Source organism: Cygnus atratus, chromosome 4, assembly GCF_013377495.2.
Source record: "Cygnus atratus isolate AKBS03 ecotype Queensland, Australia chromosome 4, CAtr_DNAZoo_HiC_assembly, whole genome shotgun sequence".
Classification (NCBI taxonomy): Eukaryota; Metazoa; Chordata; class Aves; order Anseriformes; family Anatidae; genus Cygnus; species Cygnus atratus.
Window position 1 is genome coordinate 74,810,334 of NC_066365.1, and position 26,068 is coordinate 74,836,401.

The 26,068-nt window shown below is 62.3% G+C and overlaps 4 protein-coding genes across 7 annotated transcripts; all 4 read right to left on the bottom strand.

The window, feature by feature from the left end:
• Positions 1–74: 74 nt before the first annotated feature.
• On the bottom strand, positions 75–1,575 carry LOC118248386 (neurophysin 1). The gene is made up of 3 exons (XM_035547282.1): positions 1,456–1,575; positions 787–991; positions 75–471 (listed from the first exon to the last, which is right to left on the bottom strand). Exons 1-3 carry the CDS (start codon positions 1,573–1,575, stop codon positions 422–424), a joined length of 375 nt encoding a protein of 124 aa, XP_035403175.1. The 3' UTR covers positions 75–421.
• A 1,878-nt stretch (positions 1,576–3,453) lies between these two features.
• On the bottom strand, positions 3,454–4,741 carry LOC118248451 (neurophysin 2). Of its 2 annotated transcripts, none has more exons than XM_035547417.1 (3): positions 4,622–4,741; positions 4,085–4,289; positions 3,454–3,629 (listed from the first exon to the last, which is right to left on the bottom strand). In XM_035547417.1, exons 1-3 carry the CDS (start codon positions 4,739–4,741, stop codon positions 3,469–3,471), a joined length of 486 nt encoding a protein of 161 aa, XP_035403310.1. In that variant the 3' UTR covers positions 3,454–3,468. The 2 variants fall into 2 exon arrangements, with proteins under 2 accessions (XP_035403310.1, XP_035403311.1); XM_035547418.1 differs by having other exon boundaries at positions 3,618–3,791.
• A 3,837-nt stretch (positions 4,742–8,578) lies between these two features.
• UBOX5 (U-box domain containing 5) lies at positions 8,579–21,329 on the bottom strand. 3 transcript variants are annotated; one of them, XM_035547415.2, is made up of 6 exons: positions 21,246–21,329; positions 20,693–20,841; positions 14,639–14,735; positions 12,283–13,465; positions 10,603–10,764; positions 8,579–9,441 (listed from the first exon to the last, which is right to left on the bottom strand). In XM_035547415.2, the coding sequence occupies exons 3-6, from the start codon at positions 14,690–14,692 to the stop codon at positions 9,233–9,235; spliced, it is 1,608 nt and encodes a 535-aa protein (XP_035403308.1). In that variant the 5' UTR covers positions 14,693–14,735; positions 20,693–20,841; positions 21,246–21,329; the 3' UTR covers positions 8,579–9,232. The 3 variants fall into 3 exon arrangements, with proteins under 3 accessions (XP_035403308.1, XP_050566474.1, XP_035403309.1); XM_035547416.2 differs by lacking the exon at positions 8,579–9,441 and adding an exon at positions 10,226–10,467; XM_050710517.1 differs by lacking the exon at positions 20,693–20,841 and having other exon boundaries at positions 21,246–21,315.
• On the bottom strand, positions 16,258–18,902 carry FASTKD5 (FAST kinase domains 5). Its single transcript, XM_035547139.2, is given in 2 exon segments — positions 16,258–18,692; positions 18,694–18,902. Coding segments are annotated over 2 exon segments (2,415 nt in total). The 5' UTR covers positions 18,871–18,902; the 3' UTR covers positions 16,258–16,454.
• Positions 21,330–26,068: the final 4,739 nt, after the last annotated feature.

Here is a 26,068-nt window from a genome sequence, read left to right on the forward strand (position 1 = left end):
CCCGCTGCTCGTCCTGGAGCCCTCTTTTTTTTTTTTTCTTTTCCATGTCAGACGGGGCTGAATACGGAATCTGTGCGGAGGGCGTCTCCATCCCGGCGTCTCCTTCCCTTTTGCCCCGCGGCTGCTGCCTTGGGGCTGCCCGGCCCCAGTTCCCACACCCTGCTCCCTGGGGGCAAACCCCCCCCCCGCTGCAGGAAGCCCCCTTCCGGCCTTGCTTGGACCCACACCCCCCGAAAACCTCCCTTTTTCCCTCCGGCCTGCCCCTGCTGAGCCAGGAGCCTGCGGCCAAAGCAGGCGGCACACGAGAAGCGCGCACGCGTTCCTCTTTCGTTCTCCGTAGAAGCTTTATTTCTGTTTAAGAACGTCGCGGGGCCGGGCTCCTCTGCGCCCCCCCAGGCCTGTGCGGCTTTCCCCCGGCGCTCTACGCGAGCAGCGCCTCTCGCTCGCAGGCTGGGTCGGCCACGCAGCCCTCTGGCAGGGAGAGAAGGGAGAGAGCTTGGTGTGAGCGGGGCAGCGTGCAGCAGCACCCCTCTTTCTTCTTTTTTTTGTTTGGTTGTCGAGCAGCGAGGCCGCGCGGCGGCTCCGCGTCGTGCCTCGGAGCTCCCGTCCCCAAAAGCTGGGGCTGGCAACCCGAAAAGAGAGGCAGCGAGTGCTGCGGGAGTCCGGCAGCTCGCTCTTGCCCTGCTTTTTTTTTTTGTTGGCTCGGAGGTTTCCCCTCTCCCAGCTCTACCCCCAGCCCCTCGGGGTTGTGAATCCCACCCCCCCAACCCCCTCCCCGGGGCTCACCGCTGCTGCAGCAGATGCCGGGGGCGGCGCAGCTCGCCCCGTCGCCGCCGCACGGTTTCCTCCCGGACTCGCAGGGCGTGGGCAAGAAGTTCTCCTCCTGGCACCGCAGCGTCTCCGGGGTGCCCAGGTAGCAGCCCAGCTCCTCGCCGCAGCAGATGCGGGGCCCGAAGCAGCGCCCCTGGTTCCTGGGGCCGCAGGGCAGGCACTGCGCGGGGCGCAAAGGCGGTGGGAGGGGGGCTGCGCCTCCCGCCCGCTCCCCCTCCTGTTCTTTTTCAGCCTTCCCCCCCCCCCCCAGCTCGCTCCTCGCCTCTGCGTCGGGAGGGATGTGCCTGGGGAGCAGCACAGCCCCCCCGGCACCCACTTAACGGGGTGCTCAGGGCACCTGTTTCACCCCTGAAACGGCCGTCCTATAAAACCCGCGCCCCCTTTGCCCCTCTGGAAGCGTTTGGGGGGCCGGGGGGGGGGAAGCAGTGGCTTCGCATCGCTGTCCCGCTCCTTCCTTCCGCCCCTTTTCCCCAAGCTGCTGCGGGGCCAGCCCTAGGCCGCGGGAGCTGCCCGGCCCCCCAAAAACCCCGTTCCTAAAGCCCTCCCCGCGCCTCATCTCGGGGATTTGGGAGGATTTGGAGCAGGGAAGGAGCCGCAGGAGGAAAGCAGCCGCCGGGGCCCTACCTTCCTGACGCCCCCGTCCAGCACGGCGCGCTTGCCCCCGATGGGGCAGTTCTGGATGTAACACGCCGAGGAGAGCGCCAGGAGGCCCAGCAGGCAGAGGGCGAGCGCCTTGGTGCGCATGGCTGCGGGTCCTGCGGGCTCGGGGCGCTTCTGGGGCCCCGTGGCGGCGAGCGGGGGTATTTATAGGGCCCGCCGCTACTTAGGCATGCCGCCGCTGTCGTCACCCGTTTCCCCTAAAAGCCCCGAGGCATTGCTCTCCACGCCGCGGGTCGAGGGCGTGAGGGCAGCGCCGTGGCGCTCATTTGCTCCTCGGCGCCCGCTCCGGCTGCGGCAGGGGGACGCCCTGGGGGCTGGTTTTTGGGGTGAAGCCTCGTGGTTTCGCTCCCTCGGCGGCCGGGCTGTGGGTTCCTTGCTTCGTGCCCCGTTGGCTGGGCGGCGTCGGAGGAAGGCGTCCCGAAGGCTGTGGGGTGAGGAGGGTGAGCCGTAGGGAGGCCGCGCGCTTGGCCCTGTGCAAATCCCGTCTGCCGGGGGGGGGGGGGGGGGGAAAACAGCCCCACAGAGCATGGGGGCCATGGGTTGGGGTGTGAAATGCGGTGTCCGGTCCTTCCTGCCCCCCTCTGCCTGCCACTCGGCAGCACGGCGGCTCCGGGCGACCCCAAACCCACCCCAGCTACCCAAAACCTCATCATCAAACCCTCAGAAACCCCCGAATCCCCCGTAACTCCCACCCTGGAGCCGCACACCTGGCTTGGCCGTCCTCCCGAGCCCGAAGCTCCCCGCCTTCGTTACCGCAATTAAGAGCTTCCTGACTTGAATTAATGCCCCGGCAGCTCTGACGTCTGCGGGGAGCGCGACCCCGAGCCCTGCCGGCGCCCGCTTAATCGGGGAGCGCGACCCCGTGGCCTCCGCTTAGCGGGGCCGCGGGTAACGGGGTCACGGGGGTCATCCCACACGGCCCCCAGCGCCCTCGGAGGTGCGTGGGGCTGACGTGGGCAGCGCAGGATGCGGCCCCCCGGCCGGAGGAGCTCCACCTCCCCGCCGGTGCCACCTCCCCCGGGGACCCTATAAAGGCCGCCCGGCCCCGCGCGCGGCCAGACGCCAGCCCAGGGGGACCGCAGGAGGGACGCGGCTCCCGTTTGGGGACGCGGACCCCAAAAACCCGCCCGGAGCGAGGACCCCGTGAGGGTAAGAGACTTGGGGGCAGCGCGTGCCCAAAATGCCCCAAATCTGTGGGGGAAATGTGCCGCGGGGGGGCTGGTCGGTGAGCGGTGGGATCGCTGCGATGGGAAGGTGAGACCGGTTTGGGGGTTGTGCTCAGCTGGGAACCCGAAGCTTGCAGATCTTTGGTGGTTTTGGGGGGGTTTTCTGCCTTTTCAGGAGGTGAGATGGAGCCGGCGTCGCCATCCGAGGGGCGCGATGGATTTGCACGGCGTCGGCCCCGGGAGCTGAACCCCCCCCAAATCTCTGCTTCCCAAAGGCACCAGAACCCCAAAGTGCCCCGCGGCGGGGCTTGGCAAAGAGGTGAGGTGACGGTGACATCCCGGGGCACGTCCCCGTCCCGCGTCTGTGCGCGCAGGGCGGGTCAGCACCCCTGGGTGCCGGTGGGGACCCCGGGGTGGGAATTGGGGTGGCGAACCCCCCAGGCTGGCTCCGCTGGGTGGGCTCTTTCCCTTTTAGTGCTGGAAAAAAACGTGGCAAACCCCACACCCAGCAGCATCCCTACAGCTGGGAGCCGGCCCTCCGAGGTGGAGAATCCCGGTGGGAACGGGACGAGGGGGATTTGGGGACTGGGGATTTGGGGAGGGGGCTGCAGGCGCCGCAGCCACCCGCCTTGGACCCCACCCTGGCCATCCCCGAGCCCCGTCCGTGTCCCCAAGCTGCTGACGTCCCCTCCCCGTCCCCTCCCCGTCCCCTCCCCGTCCCCGTGCCCCACACGAGGCCAGCACAGTGCGAGAGGACGTTTATTGGGGCTCGTATGTACACGGCGGGGACGGGCGCGCGCGGCGGCGCGGCTCAGAGGCCGGGCTGCTTGCCCTGCTGCCGGCCGGCCAGCTGCATCAGCCGCAGCAGCAGGTCCCCGGCCGAGCCGTCCAGCACCGTCAGGTTCTTCTCCGCCGCCTCCTCGGCCCGCTCGCTGCCCTCCTCCAGGCAGGAGGCGTCCGCGGCGCAGGTGTCTTCGGCGGAAAGCATAGGGACAGGTTTAGGAGCTGCGGGTTTTCAGCCCCGGGCACCCACGTGGCTCGAGCTCCAGCTTCGGTGCTCGCGTTAACCAGGGAGCGGGGCTTTTTCTTGGGGGGTCAGGGCATTTTTGTGCCTGGTTTGGCAACGTCTTGAGGCTCGGGAAGGCGCGGGGACAGGGTTTGGGTTCAGCTCCAAGCCCGTTCTCCGTGCCCCGAGCTGGGGACATCGGTGCTATCGCCCCGTGCCCGCCTTCCCTTCGGGAGGCGATGGCGAACCGCAGGGACACCAGCTCTTTGCACCCCCCCCTCCCCCCAACCCCTCCCACACCTTCCCCGAACCCCTCAACCCCCCAAAACCCCCCTCAACCCCACCTGGGCGCCCGCCCCAGCCCCGTCACCTCCCCGCCTCCGCCTCCCCCAGACCCTTTTGGGGCCCCCCTCCCCGTTACCAGCGCTGCAGCAGACGCCGTCGGCGGCGCAGCGGCCGCCGGAGCCGCAGGGCTGCCCGCCGGGCTGGCAGGGCGAGGGCAGGTAGTCCTCCTCGGCGCAGCGCCGCGTCTCCGCCGTGCCCAGGTAGCAGCCGCCCAGCTCCGCGCCGCAGCAGATGCCGGGGCCGAAGCAGCGACCTCTGTTCCCCGGGCCGCAGGGCAGGCACTGCGGGGGGACCCGGCAGCTCGAGCAGCGGGCCCCAAAGTAAAGGGGAAGGGGCTCTGGGCGGGCTTGGGGTCACGAAAAGCATCCCCCCCCCCCACCACCACCACCTTCCAGCGCCGTTCAGGTGATGCCCAGGTCCCCACCTCCTGCACGTACGTACCAAGGTGGCCCGTCCCGGTGGCCCCTTGGGTCCCCACGGCTGCTCCCGGCGTGGTTTCAGCCGGATCCCCCCAACCCCACGAGCACCCAAGGGCGCCGCAGGTCTTGGGGGGGACCCTCTGCGCCCCGCAAACCCACCCCCGGCACCCCGAAGTCCCCTGGTGGCCCCGTACCTGCCGCAGGGCTGCGTCGGCCAAGGCGCGCTTGCCGCCCCGGGGGCAGTTCTGGATGTAGCAGGCGGAGGAGAGGGCGAGGAGGCAGAGGAAGGAGAGGGGCAGCGAAGGCTCGGCCATGGCCGGGGGTGTCCGGAGCGGTGCCACGCGTGCGAGGAAGGCGGCCGCCCTGCCGCTGGCTGCGCTCCGCATCTGGCCCCGTGCTGTGCCGCCCGCTATTTATGCCACCGTGTGTCCCCCCCCCCCCCACCCGCCCGGGGTGGGGAGGAGAAGGAGGAGGAGGGCGGGCTGGTTATTTTTTTTGTGTGTTTTGTTGTGTTTTTTTTTTTTTTGTTTTTTTTTCCTGTTTTCTTTCCCAAATCTCATCCAAGCGAATCTGTAATTGAGGTGATTCAGTGCAGAAGCGCAAGCGGCAGCGCTCAGGGCTGGCAAATCCCCCGAGCCGGAGCTGCTCGGGGGGCACGGGCCCCCCACCCCCCCTCCCCTCAAGGGTGGCCACGGGGAGGGGTGCTCGGGTTGGGGAAGGGCTGTTGGGGTTAGTTTTGGGGGGGGGCTGCCTGGGGAGAGGTGGGCTGGGGGGTGCAGGTTTTAGAGGGGTGGTGGTCTGGGGAGCCAAAACCCCAAAGAGGTGTAGAGGATGCAGGTTTGGAGGTGCTGTTTGAGGAGGGCTGCTGGACTGGAGGAGGCGGCTTTGGAGGATGTTAGTTTAGCAGGGATGCAGGCTTGGGGGATGAGGATTTGGGGAGGGATGCTGGCTTGGGGGATGAGGATTTGGGGAGGGATGCTGGCTTGGAAGATGATTTGGGGAGGGATGCTGGTTTGGAAGACGGTTTGGGGCGGGATACTGGTTTGGGAAAAGAGGATTTAGGGAGGGATGCTAGTTTGGAGGATGCTGCTCTGGGAGGGCTGCCGGAGGCGAGCACTGGGGTGCACGCAGGCACCCCTAAACCAAGGGGCTCGGCCGCACTGTGCCGAGGTGCGCAGCCAGACCCCTGCCACAGCTCAGCCCCGAGGGACGGCCAGCCCCAGCCCTGAATATTCCTGCCGCTCCCACGTTCCCTTCCCAGCGGTGCTGAGGGCGACCTCGGCGATGGGAAATTAAAATGCGGCGGGGAAGCAGCCGCCTGACGAGCATCCGCTGCCCCGCGGGCGTCCCGGCCCCGGAGGCGCTGAGGAGGGGCTGGTTTTGGGGTGCCGGAGGGATGGGGACGGCAATTTGGGGGGGAGCCTCCGGGCAGGGCCAAACCTCTGGGATGCTTTCTTATCACAGAGGGGAAACTGAGGCACGGAGGGGTTGGGGCGGGCGCACAACCGGGGGTGATGCTTGCCGGGGTGGGGGGGGTGCCCCGGCCTCATCCTGCCCCGTGGATTTGGAGGGACGCATCACCCCGGGGGTGACGGTGCTGGTTCGGGAGATGGGGGCAGTGACTCATTAAGGTGCAGCCTTAATGACCAACATCGTTAGCACCGACCGCGTCCCCCCAGCTCACGGCAGGTGCCAGGCCCGCTTGCGTTGCAAGGCCGAGGAGGATGCAAAAAAATAAAATAAAAAATTAAAAAAGCACTCGGCTGGGGGAAACTTTTCTTTAAAGCGCCCCAAATGTCAGCGCTAAATTGGGCAGCGGCGTTACACGCTCATGCTCCGGCTCTTCATTACTGTATCGTAAAAAATTACATTAGCCGGAGCGATCTGCATTCAAATGACTCTGTGTCTGGAATGATAACGCGGGAATATGAGATTAAAATGTAATTACGCTCTTTAAAGGCGAGGAAGGTTAATAAAATGTTTTCCAAGTTGCAGAGGCTGCGCAGCCGCGACGCAGAATCACTTACGGGAATCAAGGGGAGGACGGGGCGGGAGGGAGGGATGGGGCGCCGAGGCAAGAAAAATGGATGGAGAGCACGGAAAGGGGGCTTTGGGATGGCGGCACCGGGGGGGACGTGCTCGGGGGATGTCCCCAGCCCCTGTGGGGGCTCAGCCGGTGGGGTCCCCGCAGGGCCGTGGTGCTGAGCCCAGCAGGACACCCACCCGCGTGCTCTGGGGCTCCTGAATCCCCTCCTGGCACCCACCCGGGGCCACCTTCTCCACGTCCCCAGCCCCGGATTTGCTCTGCCACGTCCCTGCTCGTCCCCAGGCTCCCGCGGGCCCCAGCGGAGCCCCCTTCGTTAGCGCTGAGCTCCTAACGACATGCGAGGCGGCGCGGCGTTAATCGGCGCGGGTGGCTGCGGCCGGGGGAAGGAGGAACTCGTAAAAGCCTTCGCGCAGTGCCCGGGGCACCGCCGGGGCGCGTCGGCAGAGGCTCGTGCCCGTCGCCTGCCCGGGCGAAGGGGCGCTCCCCAAATTGGCCTGTTTTTTTTTTTTGTTTTTTTTAACCGCTTTTAGCAGCGCCCGGGGCTCCTCCAGCCCGTCACAAGCGCGCCACTCGGTCACCGTGCCCTGGTGGCCGGCAGGGCGACGGGGAGGGGACACCGGGTGGCCACCGAGCTGGCCACCACCAAAGGTTCTTTCCCTGCTCCCGAGGAGGAGGAGACAGCCTCGGTGCTGGAAAACCGAGCTGCTCACACCTCCTGCCCGCTCTGCGCGGGAGCCGAGGGGCGGCTGGGAGGGAAGGACCCCCACGGTCACCACGGGAGCGAGGAGGAGGAGGAGGAAGCACGTCCAGCCGGGGCGCCAGGCTCGGTTCCTGAGCAGTGCAGAGCGAGAGGTGTGCACGGGGAAATCCGTCCCTTCTCCATCCCTTCCCCTCTCCATCCCTTCTCCATCCTCTACCAGCAAGAAGGGATGAAACCTGCTGCCCAAGGGTCCTGTAGTGCCAACAGAGGGGAAAATAGGGTGGATGAGAGCTCGGCGCAACCGTACAGACACGGAACAAGCTACGGAACCACCCCACAGACAGGTTCCCTGAGCAGGGGTCGGGCCGGGCACCCTCCTGCCGCCCCTTCCACCCCCCCACACCCCGCTCCACCAGGCTGAGTGCTCGATTTCCCTGCGTGGAGAACCACGGGGAGATAACGCGTGCTCAGCCCGAGCGGAACGGTGCCCAGCCTGATCCGCTGCCCGCTGGCAGGGCTTCCCCAGAAACTTCTGGGCTGCTGCGGCTTCGCCGGAGGCGAGGGGGCTTCGCCTGCGCCAGAGGAGGAGGGCGCGGCGCGGCCGGGAGCGCTCGGAGCGAGCTGGAGGCCTGGGGCGGAGGAGGTGCGAGCGCTGAATCACGCCTGGGTGGCTCACGGCACGCACAGCAGCACTGAGGCTGAGGGATTTTGGCTGCCTAAAAAAAAAAAAAAAAACAACAAAAAAAAACCAAAACGCGTGAGGTTTTTAGGAATCGTTTTTTTGCCCGTTTGCCGGTGGTTGTTTGAAGGCGGGGGCTTCACATCTTTGCTACAAAGGGAGGCTACGAGCGCCGTAGGACCGGTACAAAGCGGCCTTGCGGCTGCTTGATGAGGCTGCTGCTTGCTCAGACTAGAAAGCCACGAAATTCATGAGCTGCTCAGCGAGGGGGTGCCTTTTAAGAGAGACTCAAGGCGTTACATGTAAGGTGATTCAGCTGCAAGCTCGTTACCCCAGAGAAACCGGCGCAGAACATCGGCAAGAAATGCCTGCTCGGCGGAGAGAAATCATCAATTAAGTGGCAGCAGCGGGGGGAGGGCTTCCAGGTGACAAAACCCCCCGCTGTCACCTCACCCTCGGCGCAGCCAGGAGACAGAACGTATCCGAGTAATTTTCCCCTGGCTTTTTCCCGAGCGGCTCTGCGAAGAGCAGAGCTCCTCGGAATTTGACAGCCGAGTGGCGGGGCTGAAGGCCCGCTGACAGCCCCCGAGGCCGCTGCGAGGCCCCGCGCCTCCCCGCGTGTTGACCTTTAGCTTTTCGCAGCCCCAGTTTGTTCGGTACCCTGCAGAGCGATTCCCCACGCGGCATCATTAACACGCGCAGCGAGGCCGGTTACGAGTCGGGGCGAGGAGCGGGCTGGAACCGCGGTTTTTATTAAGGCGTAAATGTCTGTCGGCCGGACGGGAGCTGGGCCGGCCACGCGACGGAGACCGAGAGGCGGGGTGGGGGGGGGGGGGTGGAATGCGATGGCTTTTCTACAAGGGTCCCTGCGAGCAGAGGGAGGTCGCTGCCAGTCCCTCGTGCCTTAACCACGGCCTCTCTTCATCACTTGCTGGACTCCGGCAGGACGAGCGACATCGGGGGGGTGGGCGAGGCGGGGATGGGGGAGAGGTCGGGTAGCTTGGGTGTTGTGTTACCCACCGCCAGGGCTCACCGAACGTGTAAATGGTTTTTAACTCACGGGGAAGCGAAACTCCCTGCCCGAAAGGCACCTACGCTAACCACTGAGCCACGGGGACGGCGGTGAGAGGGCGGGCGTGACGGTTCTGTATAAATACAAGTTCCTCGTTAAAGAAGCTATGGCTTTTGTTACCCTCGGGCCGCTTTGCTCCGGCGCGACGCTCTAACCCCCCCCCCCCGCTACTCTGTAAGCACGAGGAGACCCAAATCCTCTCCACGATTACGGGTGCTCAGCCGGCAGGCTCTCCAAAGGCCGCCGTCCTCGCGCGAATCCACGCAGGCGGCAGCGGCAGCTCCTGTTTTCTCGTCCTCCCGGCAGGTTAGAAGTGAACCCTCCTGACGTCGTGCGTGGCGACCGACCGCTTGCAGCTCCCGCACGCCACGGCCAGGGACTTCTGCTTCTCGGCCAAGCAGGGGCGGCACAGGAGGTGGCCGCAGGGGAGCTGGTAAACGGGCTCCGTTTTGAAGTAGGGCGAGAAGGTTTTGCCGCAGGACGCGCACCCCTGGGTCTGGCCGCTCCTGCCGTGCTCTGCAAATGTGACAGGAGAAGAGAAGCTGCTTGGTCGGGGGCTGGAGAACCCGCACCACGCCGTGCCACCCCGGGGCCGAGCGGCCCCTGTGCTGCAGGTGCTCATATCTCAGGGCCACAGCCTGGTTTTTCTCTCTCTACCGTGATAAAGGGAAGGGTCTGGCTGCTGGGGGGGGGGATTTGTGCTCAGGAGGGGCTGGCTCAAACCAGCGTTTGCACCGTCGGGCTTTTAATTAAGGAGAGGGGATCGCAGAGCTTTTCGTTTTTTACCAAGACAATTTTATTGGCCTCCCTTCCTCTGTTCTGGCACTCGATTTAAAATGTGTTCCCGTGCGGAACACTGCAGGGGTCATCTCGCATTCCTGTCACCCGCCACCTGTGAAGGGCCGCTCACTCAGCTCTCAAATAGCAGCAATTTGAAAGGGGACAGTAAAAAGCTTAATGGCTTCGCGTCACTGCGAGGCATCAAGAGCTATTCAGGGAGAGTCACTGGGAGCCGCACACCCCCAGCCCCGCCTCGGGGACACTCGGTCCCTGGGCGCCCACTCGTGCCACCAGCAGGCAGATCCTCGCTCAGGGGAAGGAGAGGAAGCCAGCAGAGCGGGCATCGGCTTGTGGAGGGACGTAAAAAGGCCCAGGGCTTCCAACAGAGCTTCCCTGCAGCCCAGAGAAATCATCTGGGGCATGCGCACACAGCCAGGGCTGTGATTAGGGCGTCCAGCTCAACAGCCGGGCAGATATACGAGGGGGAATGGGCTCAAGTTGCGCCAGGGGAGGTTTAGGTTGGATGTTAGGAAGAACTTCTTTACTGAAAGGGTCGTTAGGCATCGGAATGGGCTGCCCAGGGAAGTGGTGGAGTCACCATCCCTGGAGGTCTTTAAGAGACGTTTAGATGTTGAGCTTAGCGATATGGTTTAGTGGAGGACTCGTTAGTGTTAGGTCAGAGGTTGGGCTGGGTGATCTTGGAGGTCTCTTCCAAGCCTAGACGATTCTGTGATGCTGTGATATGTACGTAGATATTCATACCTGTTGGGATTCCAGGCACAGATTTGGCTTGCTGGCCCCGAAAGACGCCGAGCAGCAGCACAGCCTTCCCCGCAAACCCGGTCCCTGCCCTCGTGCCCCGCTCCCGGAGGCGAACCGGAGGCGCTCGCCGCTTACCGAGGCCGGAGGCGGCGTTCCACGAGGTGCTGCAGCCTCCCTCGCCCTGCGCCTGCTGCTGCCCTTTCATCAGCTTGGCCGTGAAGGACGGCATGGAGCTGAGCGCCGAGGTCAAGGCCGTGTCCAAACTCTCCGAGAGCTTTTGCTCGTGAGGGATCGCATCTGCGAAGAGAAGCAGAGGTTTGAGGAGCGGGGCGCTTCTTCGGCGGGGGTACGCCAGCGTTTTGCCCCGTGCAGCACCGAAGACCTCAATTAAGTTAATTAAGACCTCACATTAAGCAAACGCTGTCTGCGTCGCTAATTTGCTAAATGCATCCCCCCCGGGGGGGGGGGGGAAGAGCTCAGCCTTACTGCTGCACATCTGCCACGGCAATCAGGGCTGACGAGGGCTGGAAACGGCCTGCCCGGGCCGCACGCTGGAGTAGCGCTGGGGATGTCTCTCCCCCTCCTCCCAGCTCCTTCCCTGAGGGATTATCACCCAAAGCAGTGACTCTGTCTAACACTAGCAGGGAGAAGGCGCGAGCGTCGCTGTTCGCAGTAGTTACAGCCACGTAACAGCCGCGCAGACAGCACCTCCAACACCTTGCAGATAAGTCCTGGGCACCCGAGGGAGAAAGCGAGCGTGCAAAAGAGGAGCGGATTCTAGCCAAAGACCTGGCACGGAGTAAAGAGAGGCAACTGCCCATGAGCTGGGCTCTTTAATCGGGGACTGGAAGCTGAAGGTAACCATTATTAGAGGATACACCACAGGAGGGAAGAGATCTCCGGGGGAGAGGTGCGAGTTCCCCGGTACCTCTGCCTGTCGCCTCCTGAGACGTCAGGCACCCCCTGCCCGAGCTGCAGGGAGCACCCCGGGCTGTGCACACCGCCACGTGCCGTGGCTGCCGGGCAGGAGCTGTGAAAGCGCTCGGCTTTTCAAGGGATTTATCTCGGGGCCGCACCTCTGGGCTCTTCTTCTGCCTCCCGGAGCTCACATCCAGCGGTGCTGCCAGGTCTGACACACGCTGGGGAAGGCGAGGAGGAAAGGAGAGCAGTGCCCACCTCCTCCTCCTCCAGGCACATCACAGCTCGTGGGTAACGTCTCCTCCGCGGAGCCCGGAGAAGGTTTGGTATCTGGTTGAGCAGGGAAACGCTCCCAAAGCTCAGCCTCCAGCCCAGGACACAGCCCCGAGTGTTTCTCTTCCTGTTACCGCACGTTTTCTTGCTGTTGCAAGAACACACGGGGTGCCTGGGCTAACTGGTGAGCTACGATAAAAAGCCACCTTCGCATCGAGCCGTGTGTTCTGAAAGAAAGGTGGCCTCCACCCGGCCGGTGGCTTGAGAGCAAGGAGGAGAAGGGAAATGAAACCTGACAGGGGAACACAGCGACCTGAGCTACCGAGAGGGCTGGGAGGCAGGCTGCACGGGCAGCACGGCGACAGCGACGAGCCTAGAGGGGAGAAAAAGTGAGAGCGAACGGGAGCAAACAGCACCCGGGGATGGCGCGGGTTGTGCTGGGGAGAGAGGGGGGTGTAAATGAGACGATGAACCCAGTGCCAGGACGTCTATCAGCAGCAAAATGCAACAGCCTCGGAGCTTCTCTGGAGGCAGCGGGGGGAATCTTAAGCCTCCTGACTTAAAAACCCGGCCCCGGGCTGTCAGGACACCGAGGAAACAGAAGCGAGTTAGGGAGCCAGGTACCTGTGGAACAGTCCATTTGGATCAAATGCGAGTCACCGTCCGTTTTCATTTTTTTAGCACTGTTCTCTGAGGTAGCCGTGACAAGCAAGTCTGTAGAAGAAAAATAAGGCGGCTGCGCGGAGCTCGGATCCCCGCAGTCCATCTTCCTCTTCAGAGAAGACACGGTTACGGAAGAAGGAACGAGCATCTCGGAGGCGTGAGCCCTGCCGAGCAGGTTGGTGCCGGGGATGCTGTGCTGCAGGAGGAAATGATCTATCCTGGCCTTGAGAGTGGGGTGAGGCAGGGGCTGCGAGTGCTGGCTGAAGGCCACCCCGGTGAAAGGGTCGCTGGGCACCCTGCCCCAAGACGCCTCGCTCCGGTTGCACTTCTCCAAGGTGCTCTGGTCGATCACCTTCCCGGAGGGCAGGAGCATGGGGAAGGTCATGATCTCCAGGGTGATGGGGTCCAGGAATTCTTCGGGGACGTCTTGGACCGCGTCCACCAGCTTGCGGAGGGCCTGCCGCTCGCCGTCGTTGGTGCCCAAGGGCACGCAGTCGCTCTCCATCGGCGTCCAGAGCTCCGGCTTGAGGCTGCCGCCGTCCTGGGCGAGGCACTGGGAGGCCACCCGGAAAACCCCCTCGATCACCTCCTGCGGGCACGACTTGGCGGGCTGCCCCCACACCTCCAGCCTCTTGATGCAAGGCAGGCCGCCCCCGGCCACGTGGGTGATGCAGAGCTTCAGGTGCGAGACGTTGCTGAGCGAGGCGGGCCCTTTGTTCCACAGGTCTTGAGAGACGGAGCCCGGGTAGGAGAAAACGTTCTCCATCTGATGGAAGGGAGGCCTCGGCCTGAAGCCCCGGTGGCCGAACGTCGCTTTGCTTTGATTTTTTAAGACAGCTTTGCCCACCAGCGTGAAAGTGTCTTTGTCCGACACGGGCTGGCCGGCCAGACCTGAGAAGTGCCCCTCGGGGCTCTGCCAGGAGGTTTTAGCGCATGAGGTAGAGGTGTAAACTTCGAGCCCGGAGAAGGTTTGGTAGCCTCCGGAGGAGACGTCGATGTTGATCCTGCAGATCTCGATGTTGAAGGGAAAGGAGATGGTGACGTGGACGGGGGGTTTGATGAAGTACTCGCTGCGGAAACCACGATTTCTCCTGGCGAGGTCCTCCGAGATCAGGTTCTCCACTTCGTAACCGTCGGCGGAGATCTGCGTTTCAAGAGAAAACTGGATTTCAGTTGAAGCAAGAAAATAAAAGAGGAAACTAGTTTCCCAGGGACTTCGTCTTAAGTCAGCAGACTAGGAACCCTGGCTGTGGTTTCACGTGTAGCCGAGACGAGAGAGGAGATGCACCCCCAGCCTCCTCCCAGGCACACCGTCCCATCTCTGCACCCTCTGCTACCTGGCCAGCGGCCTGCAGAGCCGATTCAACTCGCTGCAAGAGCGAAAAGTCGTGTGTGGGTTGTGGTTTCGGCTGGGTCGGTGAATTAACTCGAGGCCTGGAGGGGTTTGGAGAGCAGCGCGGCCGGGAGCAGAGCACTGGGGAAACGGGAAGCTTCCCTCTGTCGACAGCGGTGAAACGTCATGTCAGCCCCTCCTGCCGCGTGAGGACGTTCTCTGAATCTTCCCTACCACTTACTTACTCAAAAGAGGGACTTACTACGGGAGACTTACTACTCACAAGTGGCTTTCAGACTAAAAACGAGGTGGCAGCTAAGAGATTCTGACGGTGCCGAGCAAAAGCTTCCGGGTCCTGATTAGAGCACCTTCAACAAACACTGCCAAGAGCTGCATATTCTACTGGACGAGGGGAAAGCTGCAATCTTGCGGGGAAAAACATATCTAGAGTCAAAGCACGCGCACCTGTAAGCACATAACGTCGTCTTGTTATGAGATCCTGCAAAATGAGGGCACTTCCCCTCCGGTAATTAGCGTGTGCCACGTTGGAGCACTCACGGAAGGCCACACGGTGTTCTAACTCTAACTCGCAGCGCTCGCGTTAATTAATCCAAGCACGGAAAGGGCAAACCAAGTTTGGAAGAGCGGCGTCGGCCCACTGGGAAATCTCCCCGGACTGATTTCTCAAAGCGCCGAGCCTTCGGCTCCGCTTCGCCTTGGCGTGAGACGCGGATCCCGAGCAGGCAGCGGCTCCCGCGTTCAAATCCCTCCCTGAGCTGCCCAGGCCGTGCAAAAAGACGGGAGTTCGTACGAGCTGCCCTCGCTGCGCCTTCTCGGGACGGCCCGGCACAGCCGGCCACGCCGTGATAATTAGCCAGCCTGCTAATTATCACGGATGAGCGGCAAACAAGCCTCCCCAGCCATGGCAAGCCACTTCCACCTCGCCCCTCCGCCCCCCTAAACCAGCACCTTTTTACACTTTACCTTGTTGCAGTGAATTCTCGGCTTGAACTGGGGGAGACAGACGTTTATTACCATCTTTGCAGCTGGAGGGGGCTCACTTTCTGAGCATCAGATTCAGCTTTAAAGGAAAAAAAAAAAAAAAGAAGGCAAAATAAGCGAACGTCAGCGAAAGGCTCTCGCGTTACAGCACGTGGGACCTGCACGGCGTGGCCTTGGACCAAAAGCTTCGCCTCTGTGCCCGTTTTCTCCCCGTCTGCTGCGTCCTTCTGCTGCCTGCAGAGGTTTGAGGCAGGACCCGCGTGGACGAGGCGCAGTGCCGGGGCCCCTCGGGACGCGGATGGCCCCGCGGAGCTGCTGGGGGGAGAAACGGTTCCCAAGGGCTCCGGCAGCCCCGGGGGGCAGCTGAGATTGAAAACAAATACAAATAATCGCCAGTTAACAGCTCCACCGGGAGCGGCGGGTGTTAAACAGCTCCAAGGGAGGGTGTCCGTGCCCCCAGCGCTCTGCTGAAGCTTCCGACGGCGTTCACGAACCAGAGGAAAGTGAGCGTGCCTTTCCGCAGCGACAGCGGGACCTGCCCCAGGGCAGGAGGAAGGGGTCTGCACGGTCTGAAACGAGCAACGTGGCACCCGAGGCACCAACGCACGTAGCAGAAGCGTTACGGGGCGGGCAGGAGCCGCACGGCAGGCGCAGAGCAGCGTCCCCGCGCCCCGACCTCCTGGCGTGCTGGCCCCCAGAGGCTCGCCGCAGGAACAGGGCTGCCTGCGGGGAGTTTTTCCCACTCAGCTTCTGAACCGCCGCGACCTCTGGCACCTGCAGCTGGTGGGAGTGAGAGCTGAGGTTTTGTTCCAGGCGCTGGGACAACACCGCTGCTTTCGGGTGCGTTCTGAACCCGCTGCCCCGCGGGTTCCTTCAGTCCTTTAGCTCTGATGTAACGAAACATCAGCCCTCGTTGTTCCCTTTCCTGGAACAACTCAAGATCCCCCTCAACCCCATCTCTGATCACGTCACCTTCTTGGGCTGCAGATCCTCTCCCGCTCAGCCTCTCCAGGGAACCCCCCGTGGATCCCACCTCTTGGCAGCGCTGCCCTGCGGGCTGCAAGCCTTCGTGGCCGCCCAGGAAAGCTCCTTCCACGCCCGAGGCCGTTACCGAGGTTATGGCCTCCGTCCTTATCCCTTTACCAAGCCTTCGATCCGCTCTGGCAATCAGCTCTTCGAGGCAATTAGCGACCAGAGGGCGAGACCAGCAGCCTCCAGAGCTGGGGCACACCAGGACGTGCCACCCCGCGGCGACACCGCCCCGAGCAGAGGGACTCGAGTCCCCTCTGCACAAAACTCACGCTTTGGGGTCACAGCACCCCGATCCTCAGCGCCCGCCTTCGTCCCGCCGCTCAGCTTCCACCCTCTGCCCCGCTTACTCGCAGCTCCTTAGAGGAGAAGCTCAGCTTGCCCACCAGCCCCAGCTGAGCGGAGCTGGAAAGGCTGAGGAGATGCGCGTCTTCCTGACCCCCGCACCAGCACCGTGCCTAAAAGCCACCCCAATTCTTCCCCAAATATCACGACACCGCCCTGGTCCCAAGCAACCAAAGCCACCCGCATTCGTTCAGGGCAGAGAAAACAAAGCAATCACAGGGGAAAAATGAGTGTGAGAGCGGGTTTTATTCGGCACGGAAGCATTTGAGGCTCGACGTACCGCAGCAGAGCACGGGACAGGTGCCCGTCAGCGGAGCAGGACGGGCGGACACGCCGAGGCAGCCTCGGCTCACAAAGCACCTGCCGAAAACGGTGACCAAAGCCCCAGAGAGCGTTTAAAGCAGCAGAGATGCAGCGGGCGGTGCTAGGTGGCCCTGCTGAGCAGCGCCGGGTCGAACACTTTGTAGTGCAGGTAGCTCAGCTTCTCCGAGCGCGTGCGCTTGAGCAGGGGGAACCACTCCCAGAAGGGAAGCTCGACCACCACGTAGCCCAGGCGCCGCAGCTGCCGCCTCTTCAAGCGGTGCAGCCCCAGGAGCCGCTTGGACAGGTAGCAGTAGTGGTTGCGGTTGGACACCTGGATCGCCAGCTTCACCCCCCGAGGCTGCTGGTGCGGCACAGGGGAAGCGGGGGCTTCGAGGCAGCCCCCCAGTTCGGGTACAACTTGCAACGAGGTGCCCGCGCTAACAGATCTGCCCGCAAACGACGTGCGGGGAGCTTGTTCTTCCCCCGTCTGCTCCCAACCAGGAGCCGCGGCTTCGTTTTCCGCTGCCAAGCGAGCCCGGCTGCTCGATTTCCCTCCGATGAGCTGGGCCATCAGGTCGTCCGTCAGACTAACTCCGACGTCTCTCAGCTTCTTACCCGCGGCGGCCTTTGAATTGAAAGGGACGGGGCGCCCGTCCACGGCCAGGTGCACCTCCAGGTCGCTCGAGCGGGTGTGAGGCAGAATCATGTGGCTCCTCACGTACTCGGGGCCGCCCAGCACGCTCTGGAGAAGGGACTCGGCTTCCACAATCTCGGGCCTGACGTAGATCTCCTGCTCTGCGAAAGCCAAAACCATCTCGGTCATCTCCTGGTAAAGCTGAGGGGGGAGGCGGCTGCCCCGGTAGCCCGGGCACTCGATATCCACGCTCTTGGCGAGGGTGAACAGGTCCTTCCGGAGCTCGTATTTACTCGCTCTCGTTTTCTGGACGAAGTCGTCCCTCAAAGCGTGATCTATCAGCTCCTCCGGGAAGCGTCTGACGAAGGCCAGGCCGAGCAAGCCGGTGAGGAGGTGCTCTGGGAACTTCTCAAACTCGTGCAGCTTCCTGCGCATGTGCTCGATCAGGCTGGAGTAGAACTCCTCCTCGTTTGGGGGCTCGTAGTCCAGGCACCCGAAGGACCACAGGAACTTGGCGGCGTCCTTGCTGCGGCAGTAGGCCACCTTGGAGGGCAGGGCCGCGGCCACGGCGGCCAGCACGCCCTCGTCGTAGTAGTGCAGGGAGGAGCAGGTCAGGGTGATGTGCATGACGCCCTGGATGTTCGTGGCCGGGATTCGGGGGGGAATAACCCTCCCCAGCTCCCTGAGGAGGGGCAGGTGGTCCAGGCGAGCGTAGCGCAGCATTTTGAGCACGTTGACCAAAGCGTAGGTGCTCATCTCCTCCATCCGCAGCGAGACCCTGTCCGCGATCCTCCTCATGAGGCGGTCGGAGACGGCGCTGAGGGACTTGAAGAGCCCCAGGCAAATGGCTCCCACCTCCTCCAGGGTGCACGAGTCCAGGTGCTTCCAAATGACGCCCTCCAGCTTCTGCACCAGGTCCGGGGGGGATTTCCGCCCTTCGCCGATGATGTAAAGGAGCTGGACGAGCTGGGGCAGGGCGAGCTCCTTGCAGCTCCTGCTGGCGTAGCTGAAGAGGATGCCGAGGTAGGAGGGCACGGCGCGCTCCAGGCAGCGCCAGCAGTCGGCCACCAGCAGCAGCTGCTCCAGGCTCATGGCCCAGGCGCGGCGGCAGAAGTCGCGCTCGCAGGCGTCCAGCACGGGGTGGGCGGGCGGGACGCCCAGACGGACGCAAGCCTTCAAAACCTCGACGAGCTCCGCGGTGCTGAACGACTCGATCTGGTCGACAACGCGGCAGCACAGGGCGTCGAACCTGGGCTCGGACGCCAGCGCCGCGTGGTGCTCCTCAGGCAGGCGGCTCAGCTTGCGGAAACCCTCGGCGATGGCTCCCGGGCTCCGGCTGCCCCCCTGGGCGGCCGCACCGCGCAGAACCGCCTCGCCTTCCTCCCAGGGGATGGCCTCCAGCGGCTCGAACCTATCGTAGCTGAGGGATTTGTACTCGGGCCGCCCCCGCTGGAACGTGCGCGGGTCCTCCTTGGAGTCGTGCAGCTCCCTTTGCTCCCGCTCTGCCTCCCGCTTGGCCCGCGCCGGGGGGTTCCGCCCGCGGGGGGGCTTGGCCAGGGCGTTCCTGGCGGCTGGAAGAACTTGGAAGGACGCAGCAGGGAGCCCCCGGTGCTCCTGAGCAGCGCCAGGGCTGGTGGGAGGGTCACCGAGAGCCCGGCCGCAGCTCCCAGCCCTGCTCCTGGCGTAGGCAGCGGGGTTGCGCAGCACCCTGTAGCCCGGCGGGGATCAGCAGCCGGATGGTGGCAGCGGGTTTGCTCCCGGCGCTGGTGATTTTCGGGTTCTCCTCCTCCTTCCGCGGGCTCTCGCCGCCTCCGCCCTCGGCCTCGCACGGGGCTGAGGTCAGAACCGCGGCGGTCGCCCTGCTCAGCCTCGGGAACCGTCGGCGTACGAGCACCGTAGCCATGGCTCGCGGCTTTACCGGGCTCTGAACTGCTCCCAGGCTACTAAAAAAAGAAAAAAGAAAAAAAAAAAAAAACGGGCAGACGGAGAATGAGTGGCTTCCACCGGGCAGGCAGCGCTCGTTATCTGCTCCTTTACGCCACCCCGAGTCGGGTGACTCCAGCGCTTCCCCCAGAGAGCAGCCGTTCCCCCGTGAGGCCCTGGGGCAGCCGCTACCGGGCACACACCACGCGGGGCAGCGCCAGCGCCCAGGCGACCCGAAACGCCCGGAGAGGCCAAACCAGCAGGCGGGCACCGCCAGCTACGAGGAACCCGGCGGAGACTGCGGGAATTCAGGGAGAAGTGCCCTCTTTGTCGCTCCCGTAAGAGAGCCCGACCGCTCTTCTTTCATTTTAAGCGGTGGGAACGTCCTCCTGCGATGCAGAGAGACAGCTTCAAAAGGCTTCACGTACTCAAACGGAGCGCTCCGCTACTTCAGTCGGCGCCGTGAAGCTCCGGCCAGCACCCGCAGGGCTGTGGGAACGCCCGCGGCGCTGCTCTGCTCTTCGCACGGGGGCACCCGGAGGCTGTGAGGCTCCAAAACTTGCCCACGGCGGGGCAGCTGGTGCTCCCCTCGCCGGGTGGCTTTACCTCTGCCCCGACGCACGCGGCTGCGTTTCTGTCCGAGGGCAGCATCTCGGCGCGGAATCGGGGAAAAAAAGAGCGTAGGAGGGGCTGGAAGCGTGCGAAGAGCAGCAGCGAGGAGAGGCACCGGGCACGCGCTCCCGGTGAGGGCTTCTTGGCTTCTTCCCTCCTCGCCCTCCTCCCTCCCTCAGCCAAACGGGGCACGGAGGAGGACGGGGGGGGCCACTGTGTTTTTAGGGTGGCTGGTAAATAAGCAGCAGGCCTCGTGAGACACCCGCTGGGCACTGCTCGTGCCGGGCACCTCAAGGCGAGGCAGCTGCTGGGTGCGGGGCGGGCTCTGCCGAGCCCCGTGGCCGTGCCCCCATCCCCCCAGCAGCCTGCCTTACGGCTGCAAAAGAGCTCTGGATTTCAAAGCTCTCCCCGTTCAGCGCATATAAATGTCTGATTATATTTAATTTCCATCCCCCCTGCTGGCTGCGACGGCCAGCTGGAGCCGCCTGGAGGCAGCACGACGCCTGGAGCCCAGCAGCCCTGCGCAGGCTGCGATCCCCTGGCTGGGGAAGGAGACCCCTGGGGAAGGAGGCCCCGACCCCTCCAGCACCACCGGCTCCCCCAGCCCCTCGTGGGGGGGGGCTGCAGAGCTCATCTTGGACGAGAGGGGGGTTTATCTGGCCGAGGCTTTCTGCTCTGCCTCAGTGCTGCACGCCCTCTGTTCGTTTTGCTGTCCCCGAGGGGCAGGCAAGCAGCACCGAGAGGCACGCCGCTTCTTTAGGACACGTCCCGTTCGCTGCTGGGAGGTGACCTGAGCCTCCCCGCGGCGCTCAGCGCTCCGCTGCTACCCAAAACACTCTTCCCGGGACCGACGGCCCTGCTTCCGCGGCAGGGAATCAACGTCCTGGTGCCTGCACGCCGCGGGCGAGCATCGCCTGCTGCCCGGGCTGCGCCCACGCGGCTCTGCGTTGAGCTCCGCGACACCTCCGGGGAGATGTTCTGGAAGGAGAATATTTCTCTCCCCCCCTGCCCTGCACCCAGCAGCACGAGCACGCAGAGGGCACGGCGGGATGGGGCTGGCGGGGTCACCGTACTTCCAGCACCTTCGAAAAAAACACGTGAGGGGCTTTTGCCCGTGCCTTTCACCCGTCTCCACACCTAAACCTTGATCTTTCGAGCTCCTGCAGCACTCCTCCTCCGGCCCAGCCTACCTCTCTGATCTGCCTCCCTGCCACCTGCAGCGAGCAGCGGTTTGGGTTTTTTTTTTTTTTCTCCTAATCCTCACAGCACTCTCCTAAGGCTGCGCTCTTCTTGGTTAGGCGTGGCTGGGCTCCTTCCCATCTCTCCGCGCGTAGCCTTGCTAAAAAAAAAAATGATAATAATAATAATAATAATAAAAAAAAATAAAAGCCCTTACCGCGGAGTAATTGAGGGTGGGAGAGACCTCAGAGAGGGCAACCGCCCCCCTACCGCCGCTGTCACCCACCGAGCCACGTCCCCAGGCACCACGTCCTGCCTCTCCTGGGACACCCCCGGGGACGGTGGCGCCACCAGCTCCCTGTCACCCCATCCCTGCACCTGGCCGCTCCTTCTGAGCAGAAATGTCTCCTCATCGCCCACCTCAACCTCCCCCGCCGCAGCTCGAGGCCATTCCCTCTCGTCCCGTCGCTAATTACCTGTGAGAAGAGGCCGCCCCCCAGCTCCCCGCACCTCCCTGTCAGCAGCGAGGCCTCCCCCGGGCCTCCCCTCCCCCCCCCCACTCACCGGGCCCGGCGCTGCCGCCGCCGCCGGCTCCGGCCCTGCCGCCCGCCGCCGCCGCTTCCGGGTGCCCGCTGGTGACGCACTTCCGGCCTACGGGAGCCGAGCGGGGAAGGGGGGAAGGGAGGGGGGGGAAGGGTTGAAGCGAGGCCGGTAGGGGGCGTGCGGGCAGCGTCACGTGGGGTGAGGTGGGGGGGGGTCACGTGACAAGGTCCTCGGCGGCTCGGCGGGGCGCCTTGTGGTGCCTCGGGGGGGCGCCGCCATCTTGGGGCGTCCTGAGGTGGTGGTCGCACAAGCGCAGAATCACGGGGTCGCGGAAGCGCCGAACACCCCCGAGTTCAAAGAATCACAAAATCCAAGCCCTCCGAGCTCATCTGGTCCGAGCCTGCCACTGCTGTCACCCACCGAACCACGTCCCCAAGCACCACGTCCAACCTCTCCTTGAACACCCCCAGGGATGGTGACGCCACCACCTCCCTGTCACCCCATCCCTGCACCTGACCGCTCTTTCTGAGAAGAAATGTCTCCTCATTGCCCACCTGAACCTCCCCTGGCACAACTTGAGGCCAGTTCCCTCTTGTCTTACCACTGGTTATCTGTGAGAAGAGGCCGACCCCCACATTTAGCCTCAGAATCACAGAATCATCTAGGTTGGAAGAGACCTCCAAGATCACCGGGTCCAACCTCTGACCTAACACTAACAAGTCCTCCACTAAACCATATCACTGAGCTCTACATCTAAACATCCCTCCTTTATGGTAACCGTAGAGTGAACGCTTGCACAGCCCTTGTTGTACCCTGGGGAATAAGGGCTGGGGACGGCTGTGCCCAGCAGCATCACCTCCGTCAGCTTGAAGAGATGGACTGTGGAGGTGTGCGCTGCTCCTCTCTGCTCCCTGAAGCCTCCGCCTTTCCCTCCTGCTCCACAATGCCAGGCTGCTCTCCATCCTCAGAGCCAGGAGCTACAAGTGCTTTTACCCCACTCTAATGGACTGCGAGGAAGCTGTAGACCAGCACGTGTATGGCTGTGCTGCTGTGTCTGAGATGTGGGTTTCCCTCGTGGAGCCATCTCCAGCAGCCCCCCAGGCACCATTCCTCGGGTCCCTCCCGAAATCCCCTGTAGTTTTTCTGCTTCTCCCACCCGCACGCAACACAACCAGGCAAGCACGCAGTCAGGTTTTTAAAAGGGGCCTTTCTCCATTTTATTTTGCCCAATAAAAATCCTTCACAGTCAGATAGAGATAGGAGAGTGAGAGATACGTATACATATAGATCTTCATATATATTTATATATATACATACCTCTGTACAGATATATATATATATATTCACCGTAGAAAATCGCGAAGGCAGTAGCTCTTCACATCTTTATAACCCCATGGAAACATACAACAGACTAGCAGTAGATTGTGAAATGTGGTGTAGTTTTAACAAGAATTTCCTAAATGGATATACCTTTGCTGTACAAAAATCCCAGAATGCTGCATTTTATCTCTTTATTTTTCAACCTCTTTTTGTTAAATGCACTGACCAGAGGCAAGGTCAAGACAACAGTGTTTGAAAGTGACTGGTGGACAGGAGACATACCCAACCTTATGGAGTTCTTTTTTAAATATTTTATTTTATTTTTTTAAGTATATTTATATAGATATATATTTTTTTCTTTTTTTTTTTTTTTTCAAAGTATCATTAAACGCTGTTCAGAGAACCAGCAACAGTCAGCGCAGAACGAACAGTAACAGAGTCGAGTTCAGAACACTTCTGGTTTGAATTCACAGTAAGAGCAGAGAGGGAGAGACCGAGGCTTCAAGAAACAAACAGAGGAGAGAAAGCACAAGGCTGGGATTGAATTTACAGTCGGGCAGGTCCAAAACGTTGGACGAAGGGTCTGATGCAGAGATCCTACATACACACAGAGCCTGGAAAGCTCTGGCCGCTCCCCTGTGGGGCTTTTATTGCTGGTGAGATCAGACAACAGACTTGCTCGGGGCGCCAGCCGGCCCAACCTGACGTCCCTCCGTCGGGGAGCTGGGTTTTGGGGGCCTATTGATCTGCTGGAGAAGAGACGCGGAGACGGGTGACTAAGCAACGTGCATTTATTTTGGATGAGGAAACCCTCACAACCATACTGCCCAGTGCAAGGCGAAGGCCAAGAGAGAGTCCGGACAGGCCGCCTCTCAGCTCACAGCATTTACCAGGTCCGAATGAGTGCAAACAAAGACACCTTGGAGGAGACCTAGCCCTGTGCCGGGCTCTGCAGGGACTCCACTGCGTGGAAGGAGACTGCATAGACACGTCTGGGGTTGTGCAGCATTTTGGCACCGGTGGTGGAGCTCTGCCTGGGCACATTTGTTCCCTTCGGCCACTGGAAGGGAACCCACGTGCCACCATGGGCACCTTCTCCTCCAGGAGGGCTCCTTGGTCTCCCGTTGGTGTCTGGCTATCACCAAATGCGACTTTGTGAGCTCAGACGCCCCTCGGGACCCGGTGGCTCCCATGGCAGAGCTGATGGAGAAGACCCGCTGCAGGCAACCAGTTACAGTCACGGGGTGGGCACCAAAGGAGGATGGACCACACGTCCCAGGGACCCAGACTGCCTGCCTGCTGCACGGGGGCATCTCCAGGCTCCCTGGACACATGGGCACCACCAAGCTCAAGTCATTGGTGGTTATTTGGAGCCAGACCTGGCCTCACATCCCTTTCTGAAAGAGGAGAGCCCAGAGCTAGAGTTACAAAGGTATTCAAAGGAACATTGTCTTGCCTGCAGGTATCAGAGTTGGGAAGTCCCTTTTATATCTCTCTAGAAAAACCTATTGCTTCGTGGCAGAAAGCAGAGACTTTCTGCCTGAGAAAACAGATCTGGAAAAGAGCCCTGAACACACAACCCTGCATGCCAGAGGTTGCCCCGGGCTCCAGATCCAACACGATCCCCTTCATTGGGTGAACCAGGGAGGAAGCTTATCCCGAAAGTGCAGAGGCTCATTTCTGGTTTTGCTGACACTTGCACTAATAGAACATCCTATTGGGAAGCCTGAAAACAGCTGGATGTGATCCTAACGCCTCGGTGCCCCCCAGGGAACAGGAGGCATGGGAGCTGTGTGAGCAGGGATGCTCCTGCCCCTTGCACCCCTGTCTTTGCAGGGGTAGAGGGGCTGGGAACGCCCTGCAGCTGGCTGGGCGTAGTTATGATGGTGTGAAGCCCCACGCAGTGATCTCAAGGGATTGCAGGCCATGGGGATGTCCTCCAACAAGGTCGCTCCCGGAGGTAAAGCAGGGCTGATCTAGCTGACATGGGAATGACAGAGAGGAGAGGTGAGGATCAGGAGCCTAGTACCAAGTTCCCCTGAGGGCAGGCTCCGGACAAGCCACGTCTTGGGGGGGCTCCTGCTTGTTAATAAAGTATCTGGGAGAGCACTGGGACAGTGGGGACTGAAAAGAGGCAGAGGAGGCTTGAGAGCTGACGCAGAGGAGCAGAAGGATGCGGGCAACATGGGGAGCAGATCTCCAGCAAAGGATCTTGGTGAAAAGTAACTCCATAAATTGCCCTTTGAGGCTTAGGCTGAGGGATCGGGTTAGAAGAACGGCAAGTTGGACCTGCTCTCGTTCAGGACAGAAGTGAGTTTCTCTCGCTGGCCCCTACTTCGGCTGCCCGAGGCTGGGAGCGGGTCCTGCCTAGCGCTCCCCCTTCCCAGCCTCTTCCCTCCCTGGGGAGGCAGGGAGGCAGCTCCAGGCACGCAGTCCGGCGCCTTCCAGAGATCTTTGGTCGTGTTGCTCATGAGCTCCCTGCTGGAGTGAGCTGTAAAGTGCCACAGCGAAGGGCAGGAGTGGGGTGGGCTAGTCCTTCCCATGGGCAGGGCTCGCGGGTGGCAGGGCGCAGGGGGACGCCACTGGGAGCCTCTCTGTGCTCAGGGGGCTTTGTGGGGGCATGAGGATGGCAGGGGGGGGACTTCAGCCTTAGGGGATGATTACAAGTCCTGGCAAGCACTGAGGCAGGACAAAGTGACACCGGGCTGCTCTGTGGGCACCAATCCCAAGCGGATTGCTTTCCTGGGAGCCCTCCCCATTTCCACTGCAGCCAGCAAAAGGTGCTGAGCACCCTCCACGTAGCGCTCGGTGCTCAAACACAGCATCTGCTGCTACTGCCGACCCAGGCGGCAGTAGAGAAGCCACAGAGCTTTCTTGTCTCCTCGTTTAATCGCTGTACGTACAGAGCCGGGCTCTTATTTCCATCCAAGCGCACTCGTCTCCGGATAACCTGCTTAGCCCAAATGCTTGTGGATGGAAGTTGCTGGAGTTAATCAGTGTGCTGTGTTTGCTCACGTAACGGCTGTGCGCACGCTCCTGGAGCGTGACTCAGGCGGCTGTATGTGGGTGCTGTGCTGCTAGAGGTGCTCCGGGTCTTCCCACCGCGGTCTCTTCCACAGGTCTCGGGTCGTATTGGCCCAAGCCCCATGGATCCCAGCACATCTGGCCCTAACCACGTGCAAGACTTTGAGGGCAGCAGCAGAACTTGCAGAATTACATCTGAGCCAGGACGCCACGCAGAGTCCCATCAGCTCCAGGGCTGGATGAGGACAGCTGGGATGTGGCCAAGCCCAAGGTGAGTTTCGCGGGACAGAAACATTTTATTAACCTCACAGAAGGACAAGACGTGACCCTCCTTGGCCATTCTCTGAATATGTCGTTAAAATGCCAGTCTGGCACCTGGGCAGTTCAGCACCCTTCCAGCAGTCAGACAAACCTGATGCCTGCAGGTATCACTGGGTCTATCAAGACACACTCATTCCTGGCACCGCTGAAAAAAAAAAAAAAAGATCTGGGAAAAAGAT